The 24,889-nt window shown below is 61.1% G+C and overlaps 1 protein-coding gene across 9 annotated transcripts; it reads left to right on the top strand.

Annotated features, from left to right (window-relative positions):
* The first annotated feature begins 1,242 nt into the window (after positions 1–1,242).
* Positions 1,243–22,027, top strand: TMEM255B (transmembrane protein 255B). Of its 9 annotated transcripts, none has more exons than XM_047756049.1 (11): positions 1,243–1,431; positions 5,438–5,580; positions 7,787–7,849; positions 9,210–9,299; positions 11,041–11,166; positions 12,583–12,663; positions 14,928–15,013; positions 16,259–16,418; positions 18,487–18,630; positions 20,906–21,127; positions 21,796–22,027. In XM_047756049.1, exons 1-11 carry the CDS (start codon positions 1,365–1,367, stop codon positions 21,961–21,963), a joined length of 1,350 nt encoding a protein of 449 aa, XP_047612005.1. In that variant the 5' UTR covers positions 1,243–1,364; the 3' UTR covers positions 21,964–22,027. The 9 variants fall into 9 exon arrangements, with proteins under 9 accessions (XP_047612005.1, XP_047612007.1, XP_047612008.1 ...); XM_047756051.1 differs by having other exon boundaries at positions 5,441–5,580; XM_047756052.1 differs by having other exon boundaries at positions 1,243–1,419.
* Positions 22,028–24,889: the final 2,862 nt, after the last annotated feature.

The raw sequence follows: 24,889 nt of genomic DNA on the forward strand, positions 1-24,889 counted from the left end.
GCAGTGCGGGGTTGGTACAGCCGCGTCCTCACCCCGGTCCAAACCGTAGTCGGCCCTCACTGGGTCTCAACCCCCCCAGGCTCCAGCCTCCATCGGCAGCTCTGCAGCCCGCCGTGCATTGGTCCTTCTGCTGAGCTGTGTGTAGTGAACCCTCGGTGAGTTGGCAGAGGCCACCCGTGAACCAACAGTGCTGCTTTTTACACTTAGAACTGTATACAGACGGTATTATACTCACCTCGATCCTGTGAACTCGTGGTTTTCGTTGTTTTTGAGCTATTCCTATCGATGCGTGAAGCTATGAACCATCAGATACGCGAATCTGTTTATGCCTGTCCTGAGGTCCGTGGTTTTGCTGGCGCACAAGGCCGTCTTGCAACTTGGTGTGCATCAGCTCGGGCCCACGGGTCGGGGTTTGGAACCCCCTTTAGGAGGACTGGGCTTCCTAACAATTACTTCGTTCCCAGACTTTCTGATTCCTTTGGTCTGGGTTGGGCTCAGGACAGCAAAATACTTTTTAAAAAACATCTTTAGATGATTCTCAGCATAGCCTGGATCTGGAACCACAGGTCTCAGGCACGTCCTTAAACAGGGAGCTGCCGGCGGCCCGTAAGGAACACTTGGCCAGCACGGCCTTCCGAGGCGGTCACAGCAGGCGTAACCCCAGCAGCACAGAATGTGGGTCCGTCCCCAGGTCCTCGGCAGCACGGGTTCCTGTCCTCCCCTTAAAAGTTGCTGGCCCCGCGGGGTGAAGGGGCACCTTGTACCCACACCGGTGCGCCTGGTTCCCATGGGGTGGGCATCTTACGTCCTCCCCGACTCCTCTTTTGTGATGTGCCTGCTGATACCCTCCACTCAGAACAACTAAAACGACGGAATGCCTTTAAGAGGACCTCCTTGTTGCCATACCAGGCACCGCTGGCCTGCAGCCTGCGTCCCCCTGCGCCGGCTTTCCCGTCAGAGCGCGCAGAGGATGCCATGCGAGGGCCATTGTCCCGAGTCAGATGCAGAGGGTCAAGCGGCCTTCATTCATTCACTCAGTAAGAACTCTATCACGTGCCACTCTCTGAAAATAGAGAAGAAACTCCTCACTGCTGCGCAAGGAGCTGTGTCGGCAGGTGGGGGGCGGACTGAGCCCGGAACCCCGGAAAGACTGGGCCGGGGGCGGGGGCGGGGGTGGGGCGGGGGCGGGATGAGGGGCGGGGCGGGGCCGGGCCGGGGCGGGGCCAGGGCCGGACAGCAGGTGGGAAGCTGCGGACAGAAGGGGCGGCGCTCCTGGTGCTCCAGCTGCGGATCCTGGGGTCGCCACGCCCGCTGTCGCCGCCGCGGCGGGAGAGCGGCCTCGCGCCGCCGCTCCTCCCCCAGGGATGCAGCCGCTTCCGCCGCCGGAGCCTCGGCCCCTGGCCCTGCTGGACACGACAGGTGAGCTCACAGGTGAGCCCAGGCTCGGGGTCCTCCCGCCGCGCCCCCCGGAGCCCTGCGGGACCCCTGGGCGCTGGCACAGGCCCTCCGCTCATCCTCCCCTCTCCCGCTTCTTTCTTCCTGGGCCTCTGGGCTCGCGCCGTCTCTCTTTCCCACGCTCTTTTATGTGGAATAATAGACGAGAGTCCGTGTAGACCAGACGGCCTTTTCACCTCTTCCACCCTTGTTCAGTCTCCAGAAATTTCTAGGAAAAGTTCATTTCGTGGGGCCAGGTGGCCTCTTCCTGCTTCAAAGTGACTGAGGCGCTTACAGCCTTCTTGGTGTCACCCTCGCCGGACTTTTCCCCCATAAATTCACAGACTCCGGCTTCCAGAGCCAAGGCCCCCTCCCCCCCCGGGGGGAGCCAGGTCGGGGTGGGGAGCGGGGGCAGGAATGCCCTCCTCCTTCCCAACTTGCAACCTGGGAGTAGCGCCCGGTGTGTTTCCCTGAGGCGGAGGCAGGGAAGATGTAAAGAAGAGAAAAAATAACTCCCCAGTGGGTGATGCTCTGATGCCGGAATGTGGGGTGGTGACGCCTCAGGCCTTGCTGCTGCCTCAGCGGCGGCCCAGCCACAGAGGTGAGTGTCTAACCTCTCAGCTCTGTTCTCAGTGCAAAGCCTCTTTTCAAAAACCAGACTGGTGATGTTGCTTGATTTTAAAATAATAATCAAGGAATCTGGCTTCTTCCAAAGAAACAACTCGATTATACCCCCTCCCCTGAGCAAAGTTCTCTGTGGCAAACTTACACGTGCTTCCATCCTCCAGGAAAACAGTGACTTATAAAAACAACTATTTGTTATTACTAAATGTTGTTAACTCGCTATGGTTATAGTTTTTAGTATATTAGAATAACCTGATGATTAAAAAAATGGCATTTTTGACTTAATTTTTTCCTCTGAAGAGGAATTTTAAATTTTAAAAAATGCTAAGAGTGGGTTTATTATCTAAAAGTATTACACAGTAGTGTAGCTGTGATGGGCTTACGGGTATTTCCTACCTTACTTCCTGCGTCACCCCCTTGGGGCACGTGTCGCTGTAAAAGCGGAGAAAGAGGGAAGTGGACAGTAAAAGGTGCTTTCCTCTGTTTCCTGGGGCTGTCGCTTCGCCCCACGGCCACCGCCCAGATTCAGTGCTGCACTGGGCTTGTTCTTCTATCTCGGAGGCGGGCAGGGAGGCTGCAACTAGGAACCCTCCCATGCTGTGCACCCTATCTTTGTGAGGCCCCCTTCCTGGTTCCGCTCAGTGGGGAAGGCAGGAGGGGCAGGAGGCTGGGGCTGGACTGGGAGCGGGAGGGGCCCCTGGGGAGTGACAGCCTTGAGGGCTGGGGTCAGGAGAGCAGTGAGCCGGGCGTCTCCCCTCAACCCCCAGGTGAGTAGCCTGGGTACGAAGAACCACCGAGCCGCCTTCTGCTTATCCATCGAGTGCATAAAACCATGTCCATCCAGAGCCTTCCCTGGTACTTGTCACTGGCGGCCTTGTGTGCACCTTGCAGCTCAGGAAACTGAAGTGCATCCATTCCCTCAGGGCGAGCAGTTTCAGGGGCGGGGATCCTGCAGGCCCTGCTCAGGGGCTCCTCCTTCTGCAGCCCCCTGACGGTTTGGGCACAGTTCCTGTACGCTGCCACATGGCTATCAGCCTAATAGTAGATATTTTAGTTAACAGTCAGGTCGCTGCCTTGAGGATGCTTGGGTTATGACAGGCGCACAGTAAGACTCCTGCTAAGGGGGCAGATGGCCGAAGCCCCTCCTCCAGTGCTGGACCCCTTCTCTCCACAACCTGATGGAAAAGTGTGTATGCCTTCCGTCGATTAGAAAGATATCCTACCTTCTTTTTTGAGTTATTTTTGTCTTATTTTTTATGCAAAATTCTGTACTTATAAAGACCCCTTAAAGGGTTTTGCTCAGCTCTGGAGTGAGGCGACCGTCCCGAGATTTCACCCTTGATGGGTCACTGGATAGAAACGGCGTCCTCAGACTGGCCAGGCTATTCTTGGTGCACGCTGGCTCTGAGTTTCGTGTAATTTATTTCTGAGTGCAGTCCCTTTCCTGGGTGTTGTGACCTTGATCTGCCCCTGAGCTTTGCTGATGGGCTAGTGGGTGGACGTGAAAATCTTCAGCTGCACAGTCTGGAGGGTGGGGCCCTGCAGCCCGAGGGGCCAGGGGCCATGAGAGAGAGTGGTCAGGGTCAAATATACAGGTGCTTCCCCACCAAACACACACACGGACACACACAGACACAGATACAAGCAGACAAACACACAGACACATAGAGACAGACAGACACACCCGTCGATTTTTAAACTCTGGTGTGAGAAGAAGCTCCATGTTTTCTTTCATCCCTCGTTTGGTTCTGGAGTTGGGGATCAAGGCGGTTAATCTTCCAACAGACAAAGCACACCCTGCAGGCTGGGCTCGGTGTGGAGCCTCGTCCTGCGCCCTGCCTGGCTGTCTCTCCCTCCTTTGTGTGCCTGCAGGTGACCACCTGCGGTAGGAATATCCGAGCTCCGATGACCGTAGGAACCAGCAGCGAATGAGGGTAGACCAGGCTCCCCGCTGCCCTGAGACACACGAGGGGAGAAACGCCCACAGAGAACCCTGAAGTCAGACTTGTGGGGCGGTTTCCCGTCTTATTGCCTTGAGGTCTGCGACTCTCAGAATTAAGTTTGGCTACAGATGCCAGGGCACCCAAGATAGTGGCTTTACAGTCTGGAGATTCTGCTCCCTAATCACAGTTTGGAGGTGGCCAACCCGGGGCTGGCTCTCCGCTCTGCCTTCTGTGTGTGCCACCTCCATCGTCAAGGTGCCCTCGTGGTCCAGAGTGGCTGCTGGGCTCCGCCTTATGCCCACATTCCAGGCAGCAGGAAGGCTGAAGGGCAAGGGGCTGGCTTTGAAGTCCTTTCCTGTAGGTCCCACCCAACATCCCTCACTGAGACGGATGGTTATTTGCTGGGCACGTGTCATCCAGCTGGAACGGAGCTGGGAATGCGGTCTTTCAGCGGGCACGTTTCCACCCAGTAACGGGGGCTGTTGACAAGGGCACAAGGAAATGGACGTGCAGGTGCGCAGGGGCCAGCTCTGCACTTGGGTGGTTTCTCTCCACCCCTTCCCATCTGATCATGCACGCATTTGGCCCTGAGCCCGGTACCAGAGCAGGAAGGCAAGTCCTCAGGTGTGGAGACAGGTGTGCCTATGGAGTCGCGTGGACGTGCTGGCCATCCTCTCTGTGTGCAACCTGCTCGGCCTGGTGCAGGGCAGGAGCCAAGGTCCTCTGTCCCATCTCAGAGCAGGGCAGGTGTCCTGGCTTCGCGGCCTACGTAAGGCCCAGGGCTGCTTGTTGCTGTGTAGGTAAAGTGCTCGGTCGGGCCAGGCACTCAGCAGGTGCCCCATAAACGCCTGGCATGATACTGCTGTGTAGGGGGACGCTGGGGCGAAGACCTTTAGGGGACTCGGAACCCAGGGAGGGCTCCGCCATCCCTGGCGCTGATGTTCGCTGAGGACCTACTGTGCACAGGCGCCGTCTTGGGCCAGAGGGTGCGGAGACCCACCCACCCTCACGGGGCTTGTCTTCTGGGGGGACAGGTATTGGGGACGTGGACACAGGACGTGAGGTGGCACCTCTGGGTGCGAGGGAGCTGCAGGAGGGGTGGTCCGGCTTCTGCTCCTGAGTGCAGTGGGTCAGATGGAGGTGAGGTGTGGGGGGCCGTGCAGGTGGACATGCGGGGTCTGGGTGCTACCCAGGAGGTGCTCGGAGGCCTGGGTGGGGAGAAAGAGCCAGGCAGTGGTGTCCCCACAGCTGTTCCAAGGCCACTTCATTCCGCCTGAGGGGGGCGCGGAGTGGGGTGCGGGGAGCCAATCCCAGGTTCCCCGCAATGGGTGGCGGGGCTGCGGGACGGAGCCTCGCTGACCCCCGAAGCTGGTGTTTGGTGGCACCCCTCCCCAGCCCGTCCCTCCTAACGGGTCCTATCTGTCCCCCACCCCCAGAAGGGTTCGCCAGAAGAAAGAAGACGTCCCTGTGGTTTGTGGGGTCTCTGCTGGTGGTGTCCACCTTCATCCTGACCCTCGGCCTCACGGCCAACACCAGGACGGAGAACGTGGCCGTGGGGGGCTACTACCCAGGGGTCGTGGTGAGTGCCGCAGTTCCCAGCTCTGCGGGGGGGAGGGGGCGGGGCACGGGGACAGGCTTCTGGGTGGTGCTGACACCGAGTCCGGGGTCGAGGGCCTGCTGGGCTGCACAGAGTCATGGCCTGTGACGTGGCGGGCTGCGCGGCAAAGTGGGGTCCAGGGTGCTAGGCGGCCAGCCGCAGGGGCGCAATCATCCTGCGTCATCAGGTGGCCTGGGGGGCACAGGGTCCTGAGAAGCAGGGGAGGGGCAGGAGGGGGGTCGCGGCCGAGGGGTGTGAACGGCCCTGGCCCAGAGCCTCCCCAGGCCCTGGAGGGAACCAGCCGTGCAATTCCTGGGTTGTGGCCCCTGAGTCTGCGTGGAGCAAACCAACCCTCGGAAGATGGACTCGGAGCCTCACAAGGTGCCAGAAAGCCTCCGTAGAAGAGGCGAGAATGGCATTGCGTGGGACCAACAGGAAAACGGGCTGAAGTGCCCTCCCTTCTGCTTTGGGCAGGAGCTCCACCTGGTAACCTTCTGCCCAACCTGACCTGGCAACAGCTGCCCCAAGGCCAGCATCATGCAGACCTCTGAACTCTGAACTCACGGCCAGTTGTTGGCAATGACATTTGCTCCAAGGGCCCACATTGCACACAGGGGTCTTTATCAGCTATGACACCCTTCGAATGCTCCAGAACCCTGAGTAGCTGTGTCACAGGGCTAAACTGAGATTTAAAAAACGAAGCTTATTCAATCTCATTACTCCCACGGAAGATATTGTCAAGACTAGTAATGACGTCCACACTGTTTTTAGCAAAGATAAAAACATTTTAAAATGTGTTACAAATATTGTTCATTTTATCTTTGTATATTTTTTTTTTTTTGGCCATGCCTGTGGCATGTGGAAATTCCCAGGCCAAGAATCGAACCTGTGCCACGGCAGCAGCCTGAGCCATAGCAATGACAACGCTGGCTCTTTCCAAAGCGGCTCTTGTTTGCTTTTGTATTTTGCCTGTGCTCTACAAGTCTACGTTACCTTCCTGTGTATAATTTACGTGTACGCCTATGAAACGGTGTCCAGGCAGAGAGTTTTCTCAGTGAAGTCTCAGGAGACTTCCTGGCCTGGGTCCTGGACGGGGGATGTGGGGCCGGTGGCCTGGAGGGCCCGTGCCCAGACCTCTCACCGAGCATCAGGCTCCACCTCCAGCAGTTTTTTGCCTTGTTCTCTAAGCTTCATGGCTCGAGGAGTTCGCCTTGAGATCACACTCGGACCCACGGGTGTGTCCAGACCTCCCTCTGCCAGAACTGATTCCTGGGTGATGCCCAGAGTGAAACCGGCTTCCGCTGAGCGGTTCTGAAAGCAAACTGCGATGTGGCACACGAGCTTTGCTCCAAGAAACGTGGATAAAAGCCACTCCTGTGGCCACACTGCATTCAGCCTCGAGGCTTATAGACAAGGTGGGTCCAGGGAAGAAAGCGGGTTGGAAGGAGCCGGCATCTCCACACTTTGGGAAGAGGATTTTTTTAAATCCAAAAAAAAGGGGACTTAGTAAAACTTAATAGGTATGTTTTAATGCATTTATGTTGGAGTGCGATTTTGCTACTTTGAACGTGGAGTTGGACTGTGGTATTTCAAAGAAAACACTCATCTTCCTTTATTCCTTGAGGATTCTTAAATTATTGGTGGAAATTGTATCTGAGCGTCCTGGTCATGTCCACAGACACACTTACAGAGACGCGGCCACCTCCGCAGACACACAGAGACACATCCTCCTGCATAGATGCAGTTACAGAGACACGTCTGCCTCCAGCGATACACTTACAGGCAAAGACGTCCATGCACACCAACAAGTCTGATGTTCAGTGCATGAAATTTGCACTAGCTTCAGAGGCTCCACGCTTGTGCTGCACCTGCCTGCATGGTCGCTCCAAAGTCGCACAGCAGGGCTGGTGGCCGAGTGGCCTTGGCTCCAGGGAAGTGTTCCTTGTGGGCCCTGCATCTGTGAGAGGCTTTTCACCGGCTGCTTGGAGCCGCTTCGCCCCCAGCGTTGCTGGGACTATGTGTTTCAAGCTGAGGGAAACCAAGAAATTCTCCCGATGCGTGGGCCCTGCGGCGTGGGGCCGGCCTGGCCTTTTGGGGAGGTTTGCAGGCGGGCGGGCGCTGTCCCGTGTCGGCATCAGGCTGAAGCCGTGTAACCCGGTGTTTTCTCCTTGTTTTCCTTTGCTGTCAGCTGGGCTTTGGATCTTTCTTAGGAATTATCGGCATCCACCTGGTGGAGAACAGACGGCAAATGGTGAGAAGGGTGTTTCTTTCCAACGTGGGTGGGGGGGTGATGGGGCGGTGCCGCCCCTCGTAGCCTTAGCTGGTGTTCCTGCGAAAGCCCCCGCCCCCGTCCAGCCACCCTTGGGTCAGTGCCTGGGCACAGGTTGTGCACAGCTGCACCCTGGCCTCAGGGCTTAGTGGCTGACACTCACACCTTAGTCTGAGTGAGCATCACCCTGGGACCATGGGGTGTGTTTTGTACCCTGTCTGGTGTCTAGCAGCTAAGGTTGGGGCACGGGAAGAGAAGTTTTGGGTTTGGGGTGGGTGGCAATTCATTTAAGTCACGGTGTATAAAGTCCCCTGGCACCTTCTGCTAGGTTTGGGAGAGGACGATGCCAGGCTCTGCCATTTGAGGAGAGAGCAGGGCTCGGTGGAAACCAGAACACGTTCAGGGGGCTCTGTAGGCAGGAAACGCAGACACAGCCTGTCCACAGTTTGTGGGGTGTACGAGCGCCAGCCTTGGCCAGTTTTACAAGCCTGGCGTTTATTGGTCATGTCAGTTTGCGGTCTTGTTGCTGCACCGCCTTTGGGAAGCGAGCTGTGAGTTGCAGTCAGCTCTGCGCGCTCGCTCGCCGGGTTTCGAGGGTCTGGAGGGCATGTGCTGGCCGTGCACTGTTTCTGTCTGGTCTCCGTGGGTTGTTCCAGCCCGTGCTGGCATTGCCACTGTGTGGGTGGGGAGGGGCCGAGAAGGCGGGTCGAGGAAGTGCAGCCGCCGGGACCGGATCGGCTACGAAGCTGGCTCGGGGGAGGGGCCTGCCGCCCGAGGACACACAGAACCCCTGCTATCAGGGATGTCCCCATTTCTCCCCATCTCTCCTCCCAGCACCGTCCGCTCCCCCCGCCCGATACCTGGGTCCTGTCCCCGCCTCCCACAGCCTGGCTTTTCCCTCGGGTTGGCAGCGCTCGAGAGCTGAGAACAGGCTGTGCCCTTGGGGAGGTTAGGGGGTGTAGGCAGTGGGAGCGAGTGAAACGGCAGCGTCTCCCAGATGTGGTGTGTGCTGCCAGCAGGTGTGGGTTCTGTACGCCGCAGAGTCCATCCTACGGCAGCACTTGTGTGTCAAGCCCTGACGTGTATGTGGAACGTGTGGGGTCTTTGAAGCAGCGTTCGAACCGGCGGGAAGGTGCAACATTGAAGTCCCCTGGAAAGTGCCCTGCTTATCCGCGCGGGGCGGGTGGAGGGGCCGAGGACCGGCAGCTCCCTGTCCACGAGCCCCGCCCTCCATCCTGACCCTGTGGCACAAAGAGGTGGGGGGGTCATCGGGCGGGGCCCCAGCGGACAGGCACTGGAGGAAGCTCCCTGAGGAGGACTGAGCGCCCCCTTCTGCTTCCAGCTGGTGGCGGCCGTCGTGTTCATCAGCTTCGGCGTGGTGGCCGCCTTCTGCTGCGCCATCGTGGACGGCGTGTTTGCTGCGAGGCACATCGTGAGTTTTTTCCGGTCTTCCTGCTCCTGCTCTCAGTTGGTCGCTTAGTGGGTCTAAGCAATCTGCCCAAACTGATTTCCTTCCGCAGCGCAGGGGGCCTCGCTGTCTTGCCAGCCGTTGGCCAAGCGCTGTCTTTCCTCCTCTCCTTCCCGCTTTTCCTCCGAAACCGCCCCAACCTCACGTGATTAGAACCAGAGTGTTCAGCTCCGTGACCCTCCTCAGGCCCCTGACCGGTCAACAGGATGAGACGCGTCCTGCATCCGCCCCATCGACTTGGGTTTTTAGCTCAGATGCGTCTCTTAGGGGCAGAATCCGCTGGTTGGATGCTGTGCCCTGAGGTCCCTGTGTGCGGCTGTCCCCGCGGGGTGGACGGGCCGGCACGGCTGTCGGAGCCACGTCGGACACTCACGCTCGGGCACCGTGGGGCCCCTCAGCCCTGGCGCAGAGCGCGTGGCCGTGTGTTTTAGCAAATAGGGAACAGGCTCCGAGGGAAAGATTAGAGCCCCGAGGAGGAGGACGATAAAGACGCCAGGTTACGTTAAAGGCGGTCGAGGCAGAGCCCGCCGAAGGCAAGATGTAAAATCGGTCCTCACAAGGATGCTCCCGTTCCGACGTTCGTGCGAGCTCGGCCGGCCCGGCACCAAGCGGCCCTTCGCGTTTCAGGCGAGGCGGAGGCCCGAGCCGGAGCCGAGGCGCGGGCGGGCCGCGGAGCCTGACGCAGCGCAGGGGTCGCCCTGAGCCAGGGCTCCGCGCTCCTGGGCGCCCGCCTCCTTTGAGACGAGCGCGTCCGGGTCCCTGCTGTGCCATTTTCTGTTCCCAGCATCAGTTAGGGTCAGGGGTGAGGAGGTAGGAGGCCCTGTGCTGGCACTGCACCAAGTGCCCTGGACCCGTGCCCCGCCCCCCCAAGGCACCAGCTCAGCCCCCTCCCAGTGAGGTGGACACAGCGAAGGGACCATCCTGTTTTCGAGAACCTCCTTCAGATGTTCTAGGGCCTTGGACAGGACGGACTGGGCCGAGGAGGAGAGGCCTCACCTCCGCTGCCCTGGCAGCCCCCAGGCTCGTCGACAAGTGTCGGGGCTCCCGCTGCAGAAGGAGGGAGCTCTGTCCACCAGACTCTGAGCTGAACCCTTGCCCTGGGGAGATGGTGCTGGGACAGGCTCCTGTGGGGTGACAGGCCGAGGGTGGAGGTGCTGCCATGCCAGGCCCAGCGGAGACCAGCATGCTTTGTGGGGTGGTGTCCAGGCATCCAGGTGCCAGCTTTTCCTTGTAAACATGCACAGCGGCTGTTGTGAGAGCGTGATGACCCGCCAGGGTTGGTGTGTCCGCCACACTCAGGTGCCCGGGGCGCTGGGAGGAGGCAGTCGCCGTCCCCAGCCCACCCAGCATGTGTGCAGGACCAGGAGCTGTGGTGAACCCGCGGCTGCAGGCCTGCGGTGGAGGCCAGGAGATTGGCGAGTCAGGTCTCGTCGCAGCTGGACGTGTAATCCCGCAACAGGAGCCACAGAGGCAGCCGCCAGCATCCTGGCCCCTGCGAGTGGGCACATGTGCACACGCTCCTGATGGGACAGCGTCCAATAAAAGCGGACGGAGCCCGGCTTGGGGGGGGGCTGCCCATTGGCTCCGTTGCCTCCACCGCTGGACGCAGGCCCTAAGGAGGACGCCCTGCTGACTCTGAGGGCCGGCCGCATGCCTCCTGCCCAAGTCCCCCCATCCCTGTGCTTTTCTTTCCTTCTTCCTTAAGTGCCTTTTCAGCTTCCTCTGGCTGAACGTGCCAGCGCCCAGCGGGGCGCAGGAGGGTTTGTGGGCGCCTACCACGCTGATTCTCAAGGCCCGTGTGCTGGTACGGCCCCACCTCTTCCCCCCTGGGGTGAGTTCCAGCCTCGGGCTCAGGCTGTGTCAGGACCAGGCCCTCCTTTCCCGGGTTCCCCTCCCCGAAACTGAGCTGTATCTCTGAGCAGAGGACTTGCTCCGGCAGGCAGTTCTGGGAACCCTGCCCTGCCGGGGGGCAGCAGCAGTGGGGTCTGGGTGCATGGCTGGTTTTCCTGGGCTCTGCCCTCCTTTCAGCCCCCTGCCCCCTGGTTTCCTGGGTCGAGGAACCTGTCTGTCCTCCCCCAGGGGTGAGAACGGGCCCACCTGGTTCCAGGGACGCACAGGAGGCCTAGAGGGTCATCTCTGAAGGTGAGGGGCCCCCCTGCCCAGTTGGCTGGCTTCACCCTGGAATCAGGAGGTGGTTCAGGCAGGCGATCTGTGGGGAATTCAGGCGCTAGCTCTCCCCTGGGGCTCCTGGTGGGAGAGAGGCGGGTGGGCGGGCGGGGCTGTGGTTCCCGGCCAGGCTTTCTGCTCCGGTCCAGTGCAGGCCTGGCTTCAGTCGCCCGAGAGCTGCTGTTGAGCCGAGGCCCAGGGCGTCCTCAGTGACTGGCTGCAGGGCGCCCACACTGGGCATGGCGTTCTCTGGGTGGTTCCTGATCCTGAGCTTGTCTGTCTCTCAGCTGCGGAGCCGGGCCTGGCCTGCGGACTCTCCAAAGGGCCAGGATGTCAAACCTTAGGCTGTGGCCACGTGGCCTTAGTCAGCACTCTGCTGTCACAGCACAAAAGTAGCCACAGACTGTATGCAGACAAATGTGCTGATAAAACTTTATTTACAAAATTGGGCCGAGGGCCGGAGTTTCCGACCCCTGCAGGAGGCACACGGGGGCTTCACTGGGCTTGAACTGCGTCTGGTGACCAGTGTGCAGGTGCCTCCATGTGAGTTTTGTGGAACACCTAGGCCTCCCTGAGCACTGCACCTGCTGTCCTGACCAGAAGGGACCCACGTGGGGGTCTCTCCAGCCCCACGAGGGTGCCGGGTTACCCCAGAGAACGGTGACTTCCAGTTTCATTACAAATTTGTGTGATTTGGCCTCAGGGCTGAGAGAGATTATCATTTCATTTAATAAGAACTGCTTCATCGCGATTGGGTGGTGAAGATTCAGTAGTGAGTGGAAGCCAGCGCCTGGAACAGACCCCCACAAAGCCTGGGCTCTGCACAGTCTTCATCACGGACCTGAGGGGATGCCCCTCCAGGGAGGAGGGTCCAGCAGGGCTGCAGGGGCGGGCGGCAGGGGCGGGCGCCTGGTCTCACCCCCCCAGACGCAGGAGCCCAGCTGCCCTGGGACAAGCCACGGCGTCTTCCGCTCCTTGTCTTCCTGGAGGCTCCCGCTGGCATTGGTGACAGGCCCGAGCGCCTCTGGTCCCCCCTGACATGGGGTGGAACTGGCCCTTGGCTTTGTGTTTCTGTCTCTAGGAGCCCCGGCCACTGGTGGCAGGAAGGTGCCAGTTTTACTCCAGCGAAGTCGGCTACCTGCACGACGTCTACCAGACGGAGGTGAGGCCAGTGCAGCCCCCGCCCAGGGGTCCGGGTCGTGGTCCACATCTGCCCCCTGGGCCTGGTGAGGCCGGCACAGCTTGCACTCGGCCCTCAGCCGCCCTGGCTTTGTGGTCGTGGTCACTGGGACTACAGCTTCGGCCTCGCCTTCGACGTGCAGCAACCCTGGGACTCACATGTCGAGGTGGCGCAGCTTTTCCGATAAGCTTTCTGTTGATGAAATTGGCCGTAAGCTGGCCGACCGGCCCTGGGCCAAGGACGTCTGCGGGGTGATGTCATTTCTATTCTGGGAATGGCCAGGGCGCGGGGGCAGCTGCTCTCAGCTCTCCGCTCAGACCATCCCGGGTGGCCACGTGGCTCCCTCCATCCGGGCTTGTCTAGCTTGGTGCAGATTTGTTGGTCGACCAGACATGGCCTCTGAAGCTGTTCGCATGTCAAGAAGGAGGGGCACAGGTGGGGGGGACTCTGGGGCTCAGAGGCCATGGTCAAGGCTGGCAGGCTGGTGAGGTGCTGTGTGGACCGTGGGGGGTGCGGCCGTGCTGCCGGCCTCTCAGGGCTTGTTCTTCTCCAAAGGCGTCCTTCCTGCTCACCCTGATGTGTCCTGTGCAGTCCTGGGGTCCTGGAGAAGCAAGCCCCCGGCCCAGACCCCTTGGGGCGCTCTGAGGACAGGCCTGCCTGCCCTGGGGCTGCCTGGCCCCGGCCCTCCCCAGGGGGTCTCGACCCCAGGACCTGGAACCAGCCAGGGAGCTGGCTGCACCCCGGGGAGCTGCATGCGGGGAGGTATAAGCTCCTTGAAAGTTCTGGGGCCAGAGCCGTCTACACAGCTCCACCGGGGCCGGCGACTTGCTCCATAGATGTCAGTATGTCCTAGGGTATGCAGGCCTGAGGGGCACTGTCCCCTCTTCAGCTGTCCCCTCTGTCACCTCCCCAGGGCTAGACCAGCCATGTCTGCACATGAAGAGTCTGCACCTCAGAGCAGAGTGTGGACTGGGTGGGGCTCCAGGCCTTGGGGGGCTGGCCGTGCTCTAGGCCACCGTCCCCTGCTATTGCTCCTCACAACTGCCAGCAGGGGAGGCTCCCCAGGAGGAGGGACATGTCCCAGTGGGGACACGCCCAGCAGGGGACACTCCTGGCAGGGACACTCCCGGTGGGGACGCTCCCGGCGGGGACGCTCCCCGCGGGGACATTCCTGGCGGGGACACTCCTGGCAGGGACACTCCTGGTGGGGACACGTCCCGGTGGGGACACGCCCAGCAGGGGACACTCCTGGCAGGAACACCTAGGTCAGGACTAGGGCAGAGTATCTTGGCCCCCAGCTCTCCGTCCTGAGGCTCTGCCCTCCCTACGTGCTGGCTCTGGCCCAGAGACCAGGGTGGCCCTGGCGCTTCCTTCCTGCCCTGCGCCTGCCCTGACCTCTCAGCCCCGCCCAGCCCCCTCCTGGTCTGAGTCAAGGACCCACTGCCCTGCTCCCAGCTGCTTGTCTCTGGCCTCTGCCTGTGGACACTGTCTTCCATGTGCTTCCAGATTAATCTATGACCCTTGCCCAAGCCCTCCCCCCACCCCCCCAATTTGGGTGATTGTTAGGGGCTGGCCGCAGAACCTTGAAAGAAAGGCCACTTGCCCAAGGGTCACTTGAGGTTCAGCTCAAGAGGGGCCAGGCCCCAGGGAGGCCCTGAGGACCTCTGGGGTCTGGCCATGCCCCCCTGCCCTGCCCCCCGCCCTGCCCCCCGCCCTGCCCTGGTGCGCCCTGATTCTTGCGCCATCCTCCCCCAGGTTCCTTCTCCCCAAAGGTCACTGTCCTCCCCCTGAAGCTGGGTGGTCTCTGACCAACCACGTGGCTGGGGGAAGGGGGTGGTGCGTGTTTCTGCCCCATTCTTGCTCCTTTAACTTTGTCCCCCAAACATTTGCAGCCCCAAGGAGGCAGGCACCCGGGGGGAGGCCTCCATGAGGTTGGGGGGCGGCTTTGTCAGATGGAGCTGGGGGAGCTGTGCCCTGGCAGGTCAGGAAGGGTCTCACTGGAGGGGCCCCACCTGTAAGAGCCCCTCCAGGAGGCATGGCACCCAGAGCCTTCCCCTGCTCCTTGTCCAGCTGTGCTGTCCACCTGGTCCTCTACCTGTTCCTCCTGTGGGGGGCCCTGTCGCCCCCTGCCCCGCTCACCTGGACCAGGCAGAGGAAGGGGCGGGGCAGGGAGCTTAGCTCAGGAGGGCCTCCCCTGTCCACTCCGGGAAAGGACAAGGGGTGCCTGACTGGTCTCTCTGCTGCAGGTCACCTGTCACTCCCTGAACGGCCAGTGCCAGCTGAAGGTGAAGGGCGACACATGCTACTGCTGTGACCTCTACAACTGCCAGAGGTGAGGAGGCAGCGGCCGAGACCCCAGGCCCCTGGACTCCCTGCCCTCCTGTCCTCGGACGCCGCACCCCCATGGGCTCAGTCCTCAGACGTTCGTGGAGGGAAGGGTGTGGGCTCCGTGTCACAGACAGGACGACGGGGGCTGTGGGGTGTGGCCAGGGATGGGGAGCGGGGTCTCTGGGAGCCTGGGCCTCGGGGCGACCATCACCAGTGGGTGGACAGGGTGGCGGGAGGGCTGGGGTTGCGCATTCCCCTCCGGGGTCAGTGAGGCGCTGACGACCCTGCAGCACGAGCTCTGCACCTTGTTCCCCTGATGTCTGGGGGTTCAGATGGTGTTTCCCCCAGCCCTGCCCGAGGCGGAGGGATCGTTCTGGTACATTTACGGTGGGAACCTGTCCTAGAGGTAAATCTCCCTGGGTCCCTGGAGTTTCTGACCTTCAGGAGTGTCCACACTGGGTGCCAGCAACTGGCCACCAGAGGTTGCGCTTTCCTCCCCCAGGGATTTCTGCTCCTCGGCCGGGATTCCGGCCCCTCCGGGCTAGGGCGGGGGCAGCGGTTTGTCCCCCGCTCCCCCCCCCCGCTTTGATTATTCAGTCTGTCTAGCTTTTTACTTGTGTCTGAACCAGGGCAAGTTCCCAGCTCCTCGTTTGGGAATCAGAACCCTCCCCACGTTGCGTTTAAATTGTGTGTTAATAGCTTGAACAGCTACGTTAAAGCCAGCAGGGAGTTTAATGTTTGTTTCTTGGGGGCCCCCTGAATTGCTGAGAACTCCAAACCTTAGGCTGCAACCCTTCCCCCAGAGCAGAGATTCACCCCGTTTCCAGATCCAAATGGGAGGGGCGGCTCCTTGAGGCCTGGGCTACAGGTCGCTCTGGTCCAGAGCCTGCACAGGCCACCAGGGGTGGCGGGGGCCAGGGTGACCCTGGGCCTCCTCCCCACCCCCTGCCCCCATGTTCCTGCTTGGGCGGCCGGGAGGAGGGCTGAGACTCTGCACCCTGCTGGCTCTGGGGGTGACCAGCCTGTTTGGGGCAGTCTTTCCTGCTCAGTGGTCGGGGTGCCTCCCCAGATGATCCGGGCTCCCTGGACAGCCTTGCCTCGTGGCCTCAGGGTGTGCTGGGCCGCTGGCCCTGCCTCCAGAGGGGCCCCTGGGTCTTCTCAGCAGAGACCCCGCCTGCGTCAGGCCCAGTGCCGCGTCCTCCAGGTCTGCCCCACAGGGGTGGTGATGCTGTCACCTCTCCCCACGCAGCACCGAGCACCCTGCCACCTACTACGAGTTCGTGGGCGTGAGCAGCTGCCAGGACGTGCTCCACCTCTATCGGCTGCTCTGGGCCTCGGCCATGCTCAACGTCCTGGGCCTGTTCCTGGGCATCGTCACCGCGGCTGTCCTGGGGGCCTTCAAGGACATGGTGAGTCGCGCCTGCCCCGCGCTGGGCGGACTCTCGGACGGAAAAGGCCGTGAAGCCACCAGAAGAGCCGCCAGCCTCAGGGTTTGGCTGCAGGAAGGGGCCTGGAGCCCAGCGCCCGAAGGGCTGCCTCCACCCCGCTGCTCCAAAGCCCCGGAGCTCCCATTGGTAGGCCTGGGGCTCAGGCCTGAGCTTCCCAAACTCGGGTGACACTGGTGTGAGCCCCCGGGAAGGGGGCAGCACTGCCGGGCAGGGCCGAGGCTGCCCTACCGGCTCCTCTCTGGGGACCCACCTGTTCCATACCTCGTTCCCATGACAGGCCCAGACACCACCTCCCGTGACGTCACCCCTCGTCGCGGGGGAGGTGAGCTCCCGAAGGCGCCGCCACCAAGGAGAGCTCACAGCTGCCACCCAGTTATATAACAAGAAGGCAGTGCAAAGCCCGCAGGCCAGACCCCAGCCCCGTCTGCAGCTCACACTGCATGGGAGGGCTTGTCACCGCAGCCCTGGAGACTTTCCCAGGGGCCACGCTTCTCAGCTTAGCCTGGAGCCTCTGAGATCTGACACTTCTCCAAGGTTTCCTGACCCCGATGAAATCTGAGCTTCTGCAGGAGGCCCTGGTGCTCCTATAAACACGAGCCTCCCTCCCCCTCCGCCCCCGCCCCCATCCCTGGCCGCGAGGACCCCTCGGTCGCAAGGCGTCTTTACACTCTCGCACCCCATCCTCCAAGGACACGGCTGCCTGCTACAGGAACCCTGGACTCTGCAGGACCCTCGGGGTGGGGGGCCTTTCCTGCTGTGGGCAGAGTTTGCCCTCTTGGCAGATTTTCTAGGGGAAGCTGAGGGTAGGCCAGGTGGACCGTGTGTCTGTTGGCATTCTGCCCCTGAGAGCTGGGGGGCAGGTTGCTGTGCTGTCTCCAGGGCTGGTGTTCAGCGGGATGGGTTTTCCAGAAGGGGCTCCTGTGTTCAGGGAGTTTGTAAGAGACTTGCTGGGCATTCTCTCTAGAAAGTAGTGACACCCCAGAAAGTGCGTCACTACGCCTGGCTGGTCCTGTCCTCCTCCCACGGGACAGGGCTGTGTCTAAGTGCCCCTCTCTCTCACCCAAAGTCTGGGGTGTTAGAAGAAGCAAGCAAGGTGACCCTTACAATCTAACACCTACGGGTGGCTACACTCTTGTAAGTTTAATGGATTTTATAACTTAAGAATGAGCGAGCTTAAGGGGAGTCCTGCCTCCCTGTTACTGAACTGCCTTTTCACGGCTCGGCGTTTGGTTGGAGGCCGTGCAGGACTGAGCTGAGCTCCTGGGGGGAGGACCTGGTGCCGGGCCCGCAGGAGGAGGAAACGTGGGGACCCTTCTCGTGCCGAGCTCTGGGCTCTCTGCTCCCCTGCGGTCACCTCTGGATGTGGGGTGGGTGCGTGGGTGCAGCCCCCTCCCCTCCCACCTCAGGACTGGAGCCTGTCCTGCTGTCATGGCCCCTCCCTGCCCCGCAGGGCCTGCACGTGGGCATCAGGCAGGGGTCCAGGCTCTGTGCCCCTAGGGAAAGCTGCACCTCTGTCTGGGAACCCGGAGCTTCAGGGAGTGGCGGCCGCCTTCAGGGAGGTCTGCCTGTGGGGGCCCACGTCCCGCACTCCTCTTGAGAGTCAGAGCCCCCGTGGGCGAACGAGGAGGAGCTAGAGGCGTTCGGGAAGCCCTGGTCTTGCTCGTGCTTCTCCACAAATCCATGTGGCCGGAGCCCCCGCGGGGAGAGGGTCCCGCTGCCGCTGCCCTGAGCCAAGGGTGTCTTTGGGGTCAGCCCCTCCTGGTGCAGCTGTGGGGAGACGCCCAGGACACCGACTCCTGGATTGGGGTTGGGGTTTCTCGCTTTCCCAAAACAGCACCAAGAGCAGCGGGGCTAACCTGGCCTCTTGCTGGGTCCCTGGGACCAACAAACAGGAAGACGAAGCAAAACTAAGCCGGAGAGAGATTGGTGGGAGGGCGAGGACCCCCCTCGGGACCTGGCAGGTGCAGGCTGAGGGGGAGCTCCAGGGGGCTCGGGGCCGAGGGGGACGCGTCTCTGTGCTCTGTGGCAGGTCCCTCTGTCTCAGCTGGCCTACGGCCCCTCGTCACCACCTCAGACCCTCTACAACCCCGCCCAGCAGATCCTGGCCTACGCGGGCTTCTGCCAGGCGCCCCCAGCCGGTGCCCCCTGCTCGTCCTTCCCTCTGCCTCTGCAGGTAGGCGGGCATCCCGGGCCAGGTCATCCGGGAAGCGTCAGTTGGATGGGATGCGGGTCAGGGGCTGGGGCTGAGGGCAGATGTTGGGGGACCTGTGGCTTTGCCCCCCATTTCAGTGGTGGGGTGGAGGAGACGGTGTGGACCAGCTGGGGGGTGGGCCACTCTGAGGGGGCGTGGAGGCGCCGACGTTTGACAGCCCTGGGCATTTGGGGCGCCCTTTGCCCTGCTGGTCCTGGCGATGCAGCCAGATGTGTCCTTGTGTCCTCAAGATCTTCTAACTTCTGACGGGCCCCACAGACGTTGGCTGCAGTTTCCTGGCCAGAGCGACTGGGGACAGGACAGCTGCCCGGCTGCTGTGACACGGCAGGGTCACTGAGTGGGCTGACCTGGGTTTGCCAACATTCAGCCACACTTTGCCCACAAAGGCGGCACCTGCCCAGGCTTCAGCTGCTGATACAGCTCTGGTGGCCTTGGGGCCGCTGTGGGAAGATGGTGCTCGGGGTGAAGCCTTATTAATGGAGCAGCATCCTGGCCCACCCCCCGGCTGCCAGCACGACCGGTAGTGTCCTCAGATGTCGCCCTGAGTCCTCGGGGTCAGGTGCAGACAGCCTGTCTCGGCCTCTGTTTGGGGGGCGGCCAGGGGGCTTGGCACACTGGCAGGCCCTGGGAGGTGGGAGGGGCTGTGTGTCTGTGCACGGCGGGTGGGCCCTGCAGATGAATTGGGGAGCGGTTCTCAGGCCCCGACCATTTGTTTCCAGGCCACTGTCCTCCCATGACCCTCGGGGGCCCAGCTTGTTGGGCGGGCCGGCCGGGAGGCAGAGGTGGTCCCACAGGCCTTTCCTCTTGAGCCCCAGCCTCTCGCAAGCCCGGCCGCAGGACGGACCTGGTGAGGACAGGCCTCATCCTGGGCACCTGCTGGTGCTGGAAGCAGGCAGCGGCCGGGCGCTCTGACCCCTGACCTGGCACAGGTGGGCGTCCTGCTCCCGGCCCCTCGGGAGGCGCGCTCCTGCCGGGCTGCAGGGCACACACGGTCTTGCCTCCTTACAGCTCCAGGCTACGGAGGGACCGCTTTGTCTTGGTGTTGGGTTCTGTCTTCATCCACCTTCGAGCCCCTGGCTCTTCACAAACAGCAGATGCTGCCAAGCCTCCCCTGAGGCCCTAATCAGCTTTCATACCAGCCCATGCAGGCATGTAACTGCGTGTACATCCCTAATCAGATTTCCGGGAAATGACAAGTCAGGGAGGCTCTGTGCGTTTCCTTCGGTGGAAACAGCAGCTAATGCCTCTGTCTCTGCTGATCAAAAAGGAGGAAAGGGAATATTTTAAGTGTTCTGCCAAAGTCACGAGCAGTGGAAAACACTGCCCCCTGATAGAAGGAGTGAGCAGCTGTTGGCGGCCGTTTTGAGCCGTTAGTCGGAAGAAGAATCTTAGAAGGGACCCGCCTTGCTTGCTCCCAGGGCCACCTGGTCAGGAAGTGAGCAGAGGGGCTTGGCGTCGCTGAGTTTGCGGGAACAAGGACGTGCAAGGGTGCCTCAGCCCGCAACTAGGGATCCTCACATCCTGCAACCAAGGGACTTTTTGTCGCTCCCCTGATGGGGTCGCCTGTGTGGGCAGAGCCTGGTTTACTCTCTTTCCTTCTGGCTTGTTCTGTGGTTCCTACTGGTTTGCTCTCTGGTCCATAGCGGTGTGTCCTGCGGTTCCTGGCGGTTTTCTCCGTGGTTCCTGGGGGTTTATCCGGTGGTTCCTGCTGGTTTGTTCCGTGGTCTGACACGATTTACTCTCTGGTTCTCTTGCTGCTTGTTCCTGAAGAGCTGAGCACAGGGTGTGGTGGGGGCCGGGGCCGCATACGCCTGGAGGATGTTCTCTGGGGGTCGCTTTGTCCCCTGAGGTCAGAGAGAGGCGGGGCTCGCCAGCGGCTCTGGGCCCTTGGATCCCGAGAGCCCCGGCTTTCAAGGAAATGATCTTGGAGCCTGAGGTCCAGGGCTCGGGGCGGGGAGGGGGGCGGGAAGGCTGGCCCCCCTGGCCCCTGGGCACCTGATGGGTAGAGTGCGAAGGAGCCAACTGCCCCCACCGCGGGCCAGAGCCTGCCCAGCTCACTGGTGTCCCATCATAGGTGGGCTTGCTCGCTTATTTATTTCATCTTGGTTTTAAGCAGGCGTTTTGAACACTTAGAACATAAGGAAAAACAGAAATTTAAGAGGTTTTTTTGGAAAGTGGAGAAAAACAAGAAATTTTATTCCTTTAAAACCTGCCATGCCCAATGTTTTCTCTGTAGAAGCAGTTTTTGCATCTGTGTATTAGTGTGGGTCCCGGAGAAACAGAATCACTAGCACGCGTGCTCGTAGAGGACACAGACACAGATGCCCTTACAGACAGGGATGACTCCGCTAGAGATACGTGGACGGAGACCTGGAGAGACGGGGCGAGTCTGAAATCTGCAGGGCAGGCTGCAGGCCGGGGCCCTGGGAAAGCGGATTTTGCAGCTTTGAGTCTGAAGGTGTGTGGAGGCAGAATCCCTCTTCCTCGGGACCCTCGGTCTTTCCCTCTTCAACTGATTGGACGAGGCCCACCTGCAGCCTGCTGCTCTGCAGATTAATCTCGGCTGCATATCCCACTCAAATCACTTCTGGATGGTTTGAGCAAACATCTGGGCACTGCGTCCAGCCACGCTGATGCATGAAGTTAACCGTCGCACTCTATTGAAAATGTTGATGGTTTCGTGTGTTTCCTTAAGATACGGACTGTTGAGTCAACCTGGGGCCCCAGACCAGCTGGGTGGCCTTTTTCTTGCACGCTGTTTGTACGTCCACGTGTCCTGGTGTCAGGCTGGTCAACAGCCACCCTCTTGAGTGTCAAGACTGGTGCCCAGCAGGTGTGGGCCGGGCACTTGAGGAGTACAACCCGCCCTGGGCACCTCTGAGACCTGCGCAGGTGCAGAGTTTGTGCAAAGGGGCCCAGTTGGGCTGAGGCTGGCCCTCCTTCTGGCCCCTGGGAACACATGCTGATGGGGGAGCAGTTCTCGCCAGGAGGGCCTGGGTCTGGGGGACCCAAGCCCTGGTGGGCCCTGGGGGCGTTGCTGGCCCTGGCTGAGCACCAGGCGCCCGTGGGTAACGTGTGAGGCTGGCCCGCCCGCTGACTGAGGAAGCCTTTTCTCTTTGATTGCAGCCCTCCTGCACCTTCACGGCCTCGCCCTGCACTGACCTCTCTCTGTCCGAGGACGTGTGGCTCCCGTCCCAGTCCAGCTCTGGCTGCCGGCTCCCTCCCAACGCGCCCCCCGTCTCTGCTCCCACCTGCTTCCTCCCCGGGGAGAAGCCTCCCCCCTACGCACCCTGATGCAGGGGGTAGATGGAAAACAATTTTTTGTTTTGTTAAAAGATAAAGCAGCCTCTGCAAATCCTGCTCGTGTGGTCGGCCTCCTAGAAGCATCAGGAGAACGTTTAGGGGCCCGAGTGCCCCTCTGCCCTGGCACACCTGGGCAAGGACAGGCCAGGACGGCACTGGGGACATAGGCCCCCATGGCCGAGGCCAGGCAGCACCTCCACTGGCTGCCTGGCCTGTTCCCACCCGGAGCCTCGTCTGCCGCCCCCACTTCCAAAACAGCATTCCCGCCCCCCCGCACCCCCCCGCTGGGCCCCTGATCAGCTACCGCTATGACTTTCAAAGGGAATGTGTCCCATGTCCGGTGTAAGGACCATTTTCGAGGGAACGTGCTGTGTCGTCTCTGTCCATGCCTGTCCCCAGGGAGGGCGCCCTGCCCTCCGGGCACACGTTTGCTCCACTGAAACGTCGTCCCGGCTCAGATGCAGCGCTGCCTCCGAGGCCTGCGGGATGTCTGCGGTCTGCTGCGGGCGTCCTTCCCCAGCGGCCGGCGCTCCGGGGGGGGGGGTGTCCTCCCTGCCATCTGCGCGTTTCCTGTTCACGGCATCTGGGCTCCCAACTCTGCCTCTGCGGTCTGCTCTACGGGGCCCCGTGTGGGCCCCCGACCTACAGAACAGGTGCCCCTAGGGTGCAGCTTCCTGCCCGAGACCCCTGGGCAGGCGGCCTCTGTGGCCCCACGGCCACCGCCTGGGGAGCAGCTCTGCCCCGGGCAGGCCAGCAGCTACCGACCGGCTGTGCCTGAGAGTCCTGGTCAGTGACAGACCAGAATCACCCAGGTATGGTCCTGAGTGGTTGCGGGGGAGGCCGGGGAGGGAGGAGGCAGCAGGTACTTTGGAGAAGACGCGGACTCCTGCGCCCCCTGCCGGCTGGGAACGCGTTTCCGTCTAAACAGACAAATCCCCAGCCCTCCGTTTTCTGGGCACGTAGGCTGTCTCCTCTGGAGAAGGAAGGACCCGTGTGCAGGGTCTAGCCCTTGGCCTTGGCCACAGACGAGGCAGGAGAGGCCTGGTCACTGGTCAGCGTCCACATTGTTTTGGTCCCTGTGGGCCCCCTGCCCTAATAGCACGATGAGCTGGGTCACAGCCTTCTTGGTTTGCAGGCACCTGAAAGCGACGTGTCCCCTCAGCTGCGTTCTGTTGACCACACAGGAGTGTTATGTCTAAGGAAACAAATGTGAATCCTTAACTAAAAACACACTTGCTGAAACACGCCAAAACTGTCACAGTAGTAACGCCAGTCAGCACTGGTCACAAATCGTCATACGGATGTAATGATAAGAAACAGCCTGAAATGCTGAGAGCATCACCAAAGGCGCCGCAGTCATGACAGGAGCAAACGCGGCTGGAAAAATGTGCCAACAGCTCCCGGGCACGGGCGGCTCCAACCTCAACTGTACAAAAGCGTGTCTGCGAAGCTCAGTCTCGCGGGGGACACGCAGACTTGCCGGGTGGGCCTGACCCCAAGGACCCAGCACCGCTCTGGTCCCCGTGGCCCCACCTCCTGCTGTCCTGGAATTTGAGCCCCAAAGGCCTCAAACACAGCGAGGTCCCTCCTGGTCAGTTTGGATCTCAAATCAAACTAGCAGTGGCCAATCTTGCCTAGTTGTTTGACGTGCTTCGGGCATGTCGTTAAAACATAAGAAAATCAGCCAACTTTCATGAGAGTATTTCCATTGGCCGAGGTGGAACCCGCAGCCCCACGGAGAGGCAGCAAGAAGTTGGGTCTGAAGTGTCCTTTGTCTCCCTTGGCCTGACCCTTACCCGGCGGGCGCGAGCCCCTTCAGCTGTCGGCTTTGCTCCCGGCCCGACGCCGTCGGCCCCCTGTCTGCCCCCTGTCACCCAGACGCACAGCCCGGCCGACGCCCTGCTGGCTGTGCTCGGTAGTGGGGTGGAGCTGGGCCCCGGCAAAGCGCTGCTTTTCTGGGCTTCACGGTCACAACAGCAGGCGTTCGGGGCCTGGAGGTGGCCTGGTGGGCGGCCCGGAAGCCCAGGGCAGGTGTCTCTGAGCCCAGGGTGGGCTCTCGCAGGAGGACCCCGCCTCGGCGCTGCGACTTGAGATTATTTCTCAGCAAAGAAACCCGGTTTGAAAGTCATATAAAACAATGGTGGGTGAAAGGGAATTCGTGACTGTGTTTCCTGCCAAGATGGTGCTGGAAGATGGGGGGGGGGGTTCTTATTTCTGAGGCTTGTAAGGACCAAAAGGGTCTTGTTTTGCACGAGAAGATGATCCTACATGACCCTCGGCAGCCTGCTCAAGTCCTCGGCTCAGCCGGAGGGTCCGCGGGGCCAGGAGGGGGCCGTCCGGGCGGCGGCTGGCGCGGGGCAGCAGGACAGGCCCTGCCTTCGCCCTAAACCCGGCCGCTTGGCACCGCAAAGGCCAAGAGGCAGCCTCATTGCTTTATAAAAGTTATGCTTTTGTATAAATTTGAGGACTTTCGGTAAAATCTAAGGATTTCATAGGCATGGATACACTTTCCGTTGGGAATTACCTCAGGATTTTAGTGCGCAGTCATAATCAGGCGGCCGAGTGGGTGAGGACCAGCCTGCCAGCCGCCCCCCGCAGGGCCTCGGCCTTGCTTCAGGCTCGTCCGGGTGAAGCGGCTCAGGGCTCCCTGTGCTCGGGCTTGGTTCCAAACCTGCCTTTCCAGCCTCGTCACGTGTCTGCCTGTTTTGCTTAATGTCAGAGAAAGTGCTGCCAGTGCCACTTTCCCTCACGGCATGTGTTGGGAGATGCCAGGTCAGCATTAGCTGGGGACACCTGCATGGAACTTACCAGCACATGGGGCTCCATGTGTGAGGTGCCCAGCCTGGTGGGGGCCAGCACGTGCCCCTCCGGTGCCCTTCCCTGCATGCCCATCCTGAGCGCGTTAGACAAAGCCAAA

Source organism: Phacochoerus africanus, chromosome 13, assembly GCF_016906955.1.
Source record: "Phacochoerus africanus isolate WHEZ1 chromosome 13, ROS_Pafr_v1, whole genome shotgun sequence".
NCBI lineage: Eukaryota > Metazoa > Chordata > Mammalia > Artiodactyla > Suidae > Phacochoerus > Phacochoerus africanus.

Excerpts from the sequence above, each read along its gene's own strand:
- TMEM255B (XM_047756049.1), top strand. The coding sequence starts at position 1,365 with ATGCAGCCGCTTCCGCCGCCGGAGCCTCGGCCCCTGGCCCTGCTGGAC. Across the intron at positions 12,664-14,927 it reads ACGACGTCTACCAGACGGAG|GTCACCTGTCACTCCCTGAA; the intron begins GTGAGGCCAGTG and ends TCTCTGCTGCAG. Across the intron at positions 18,631-20,905 it reads CCTTCCCTCTGCCTCTGCAG|AAGCAGTTTTTGCATCTGTG; the intron begins GTAGGCGGGCAT and ends TTTTCTCTGTAG.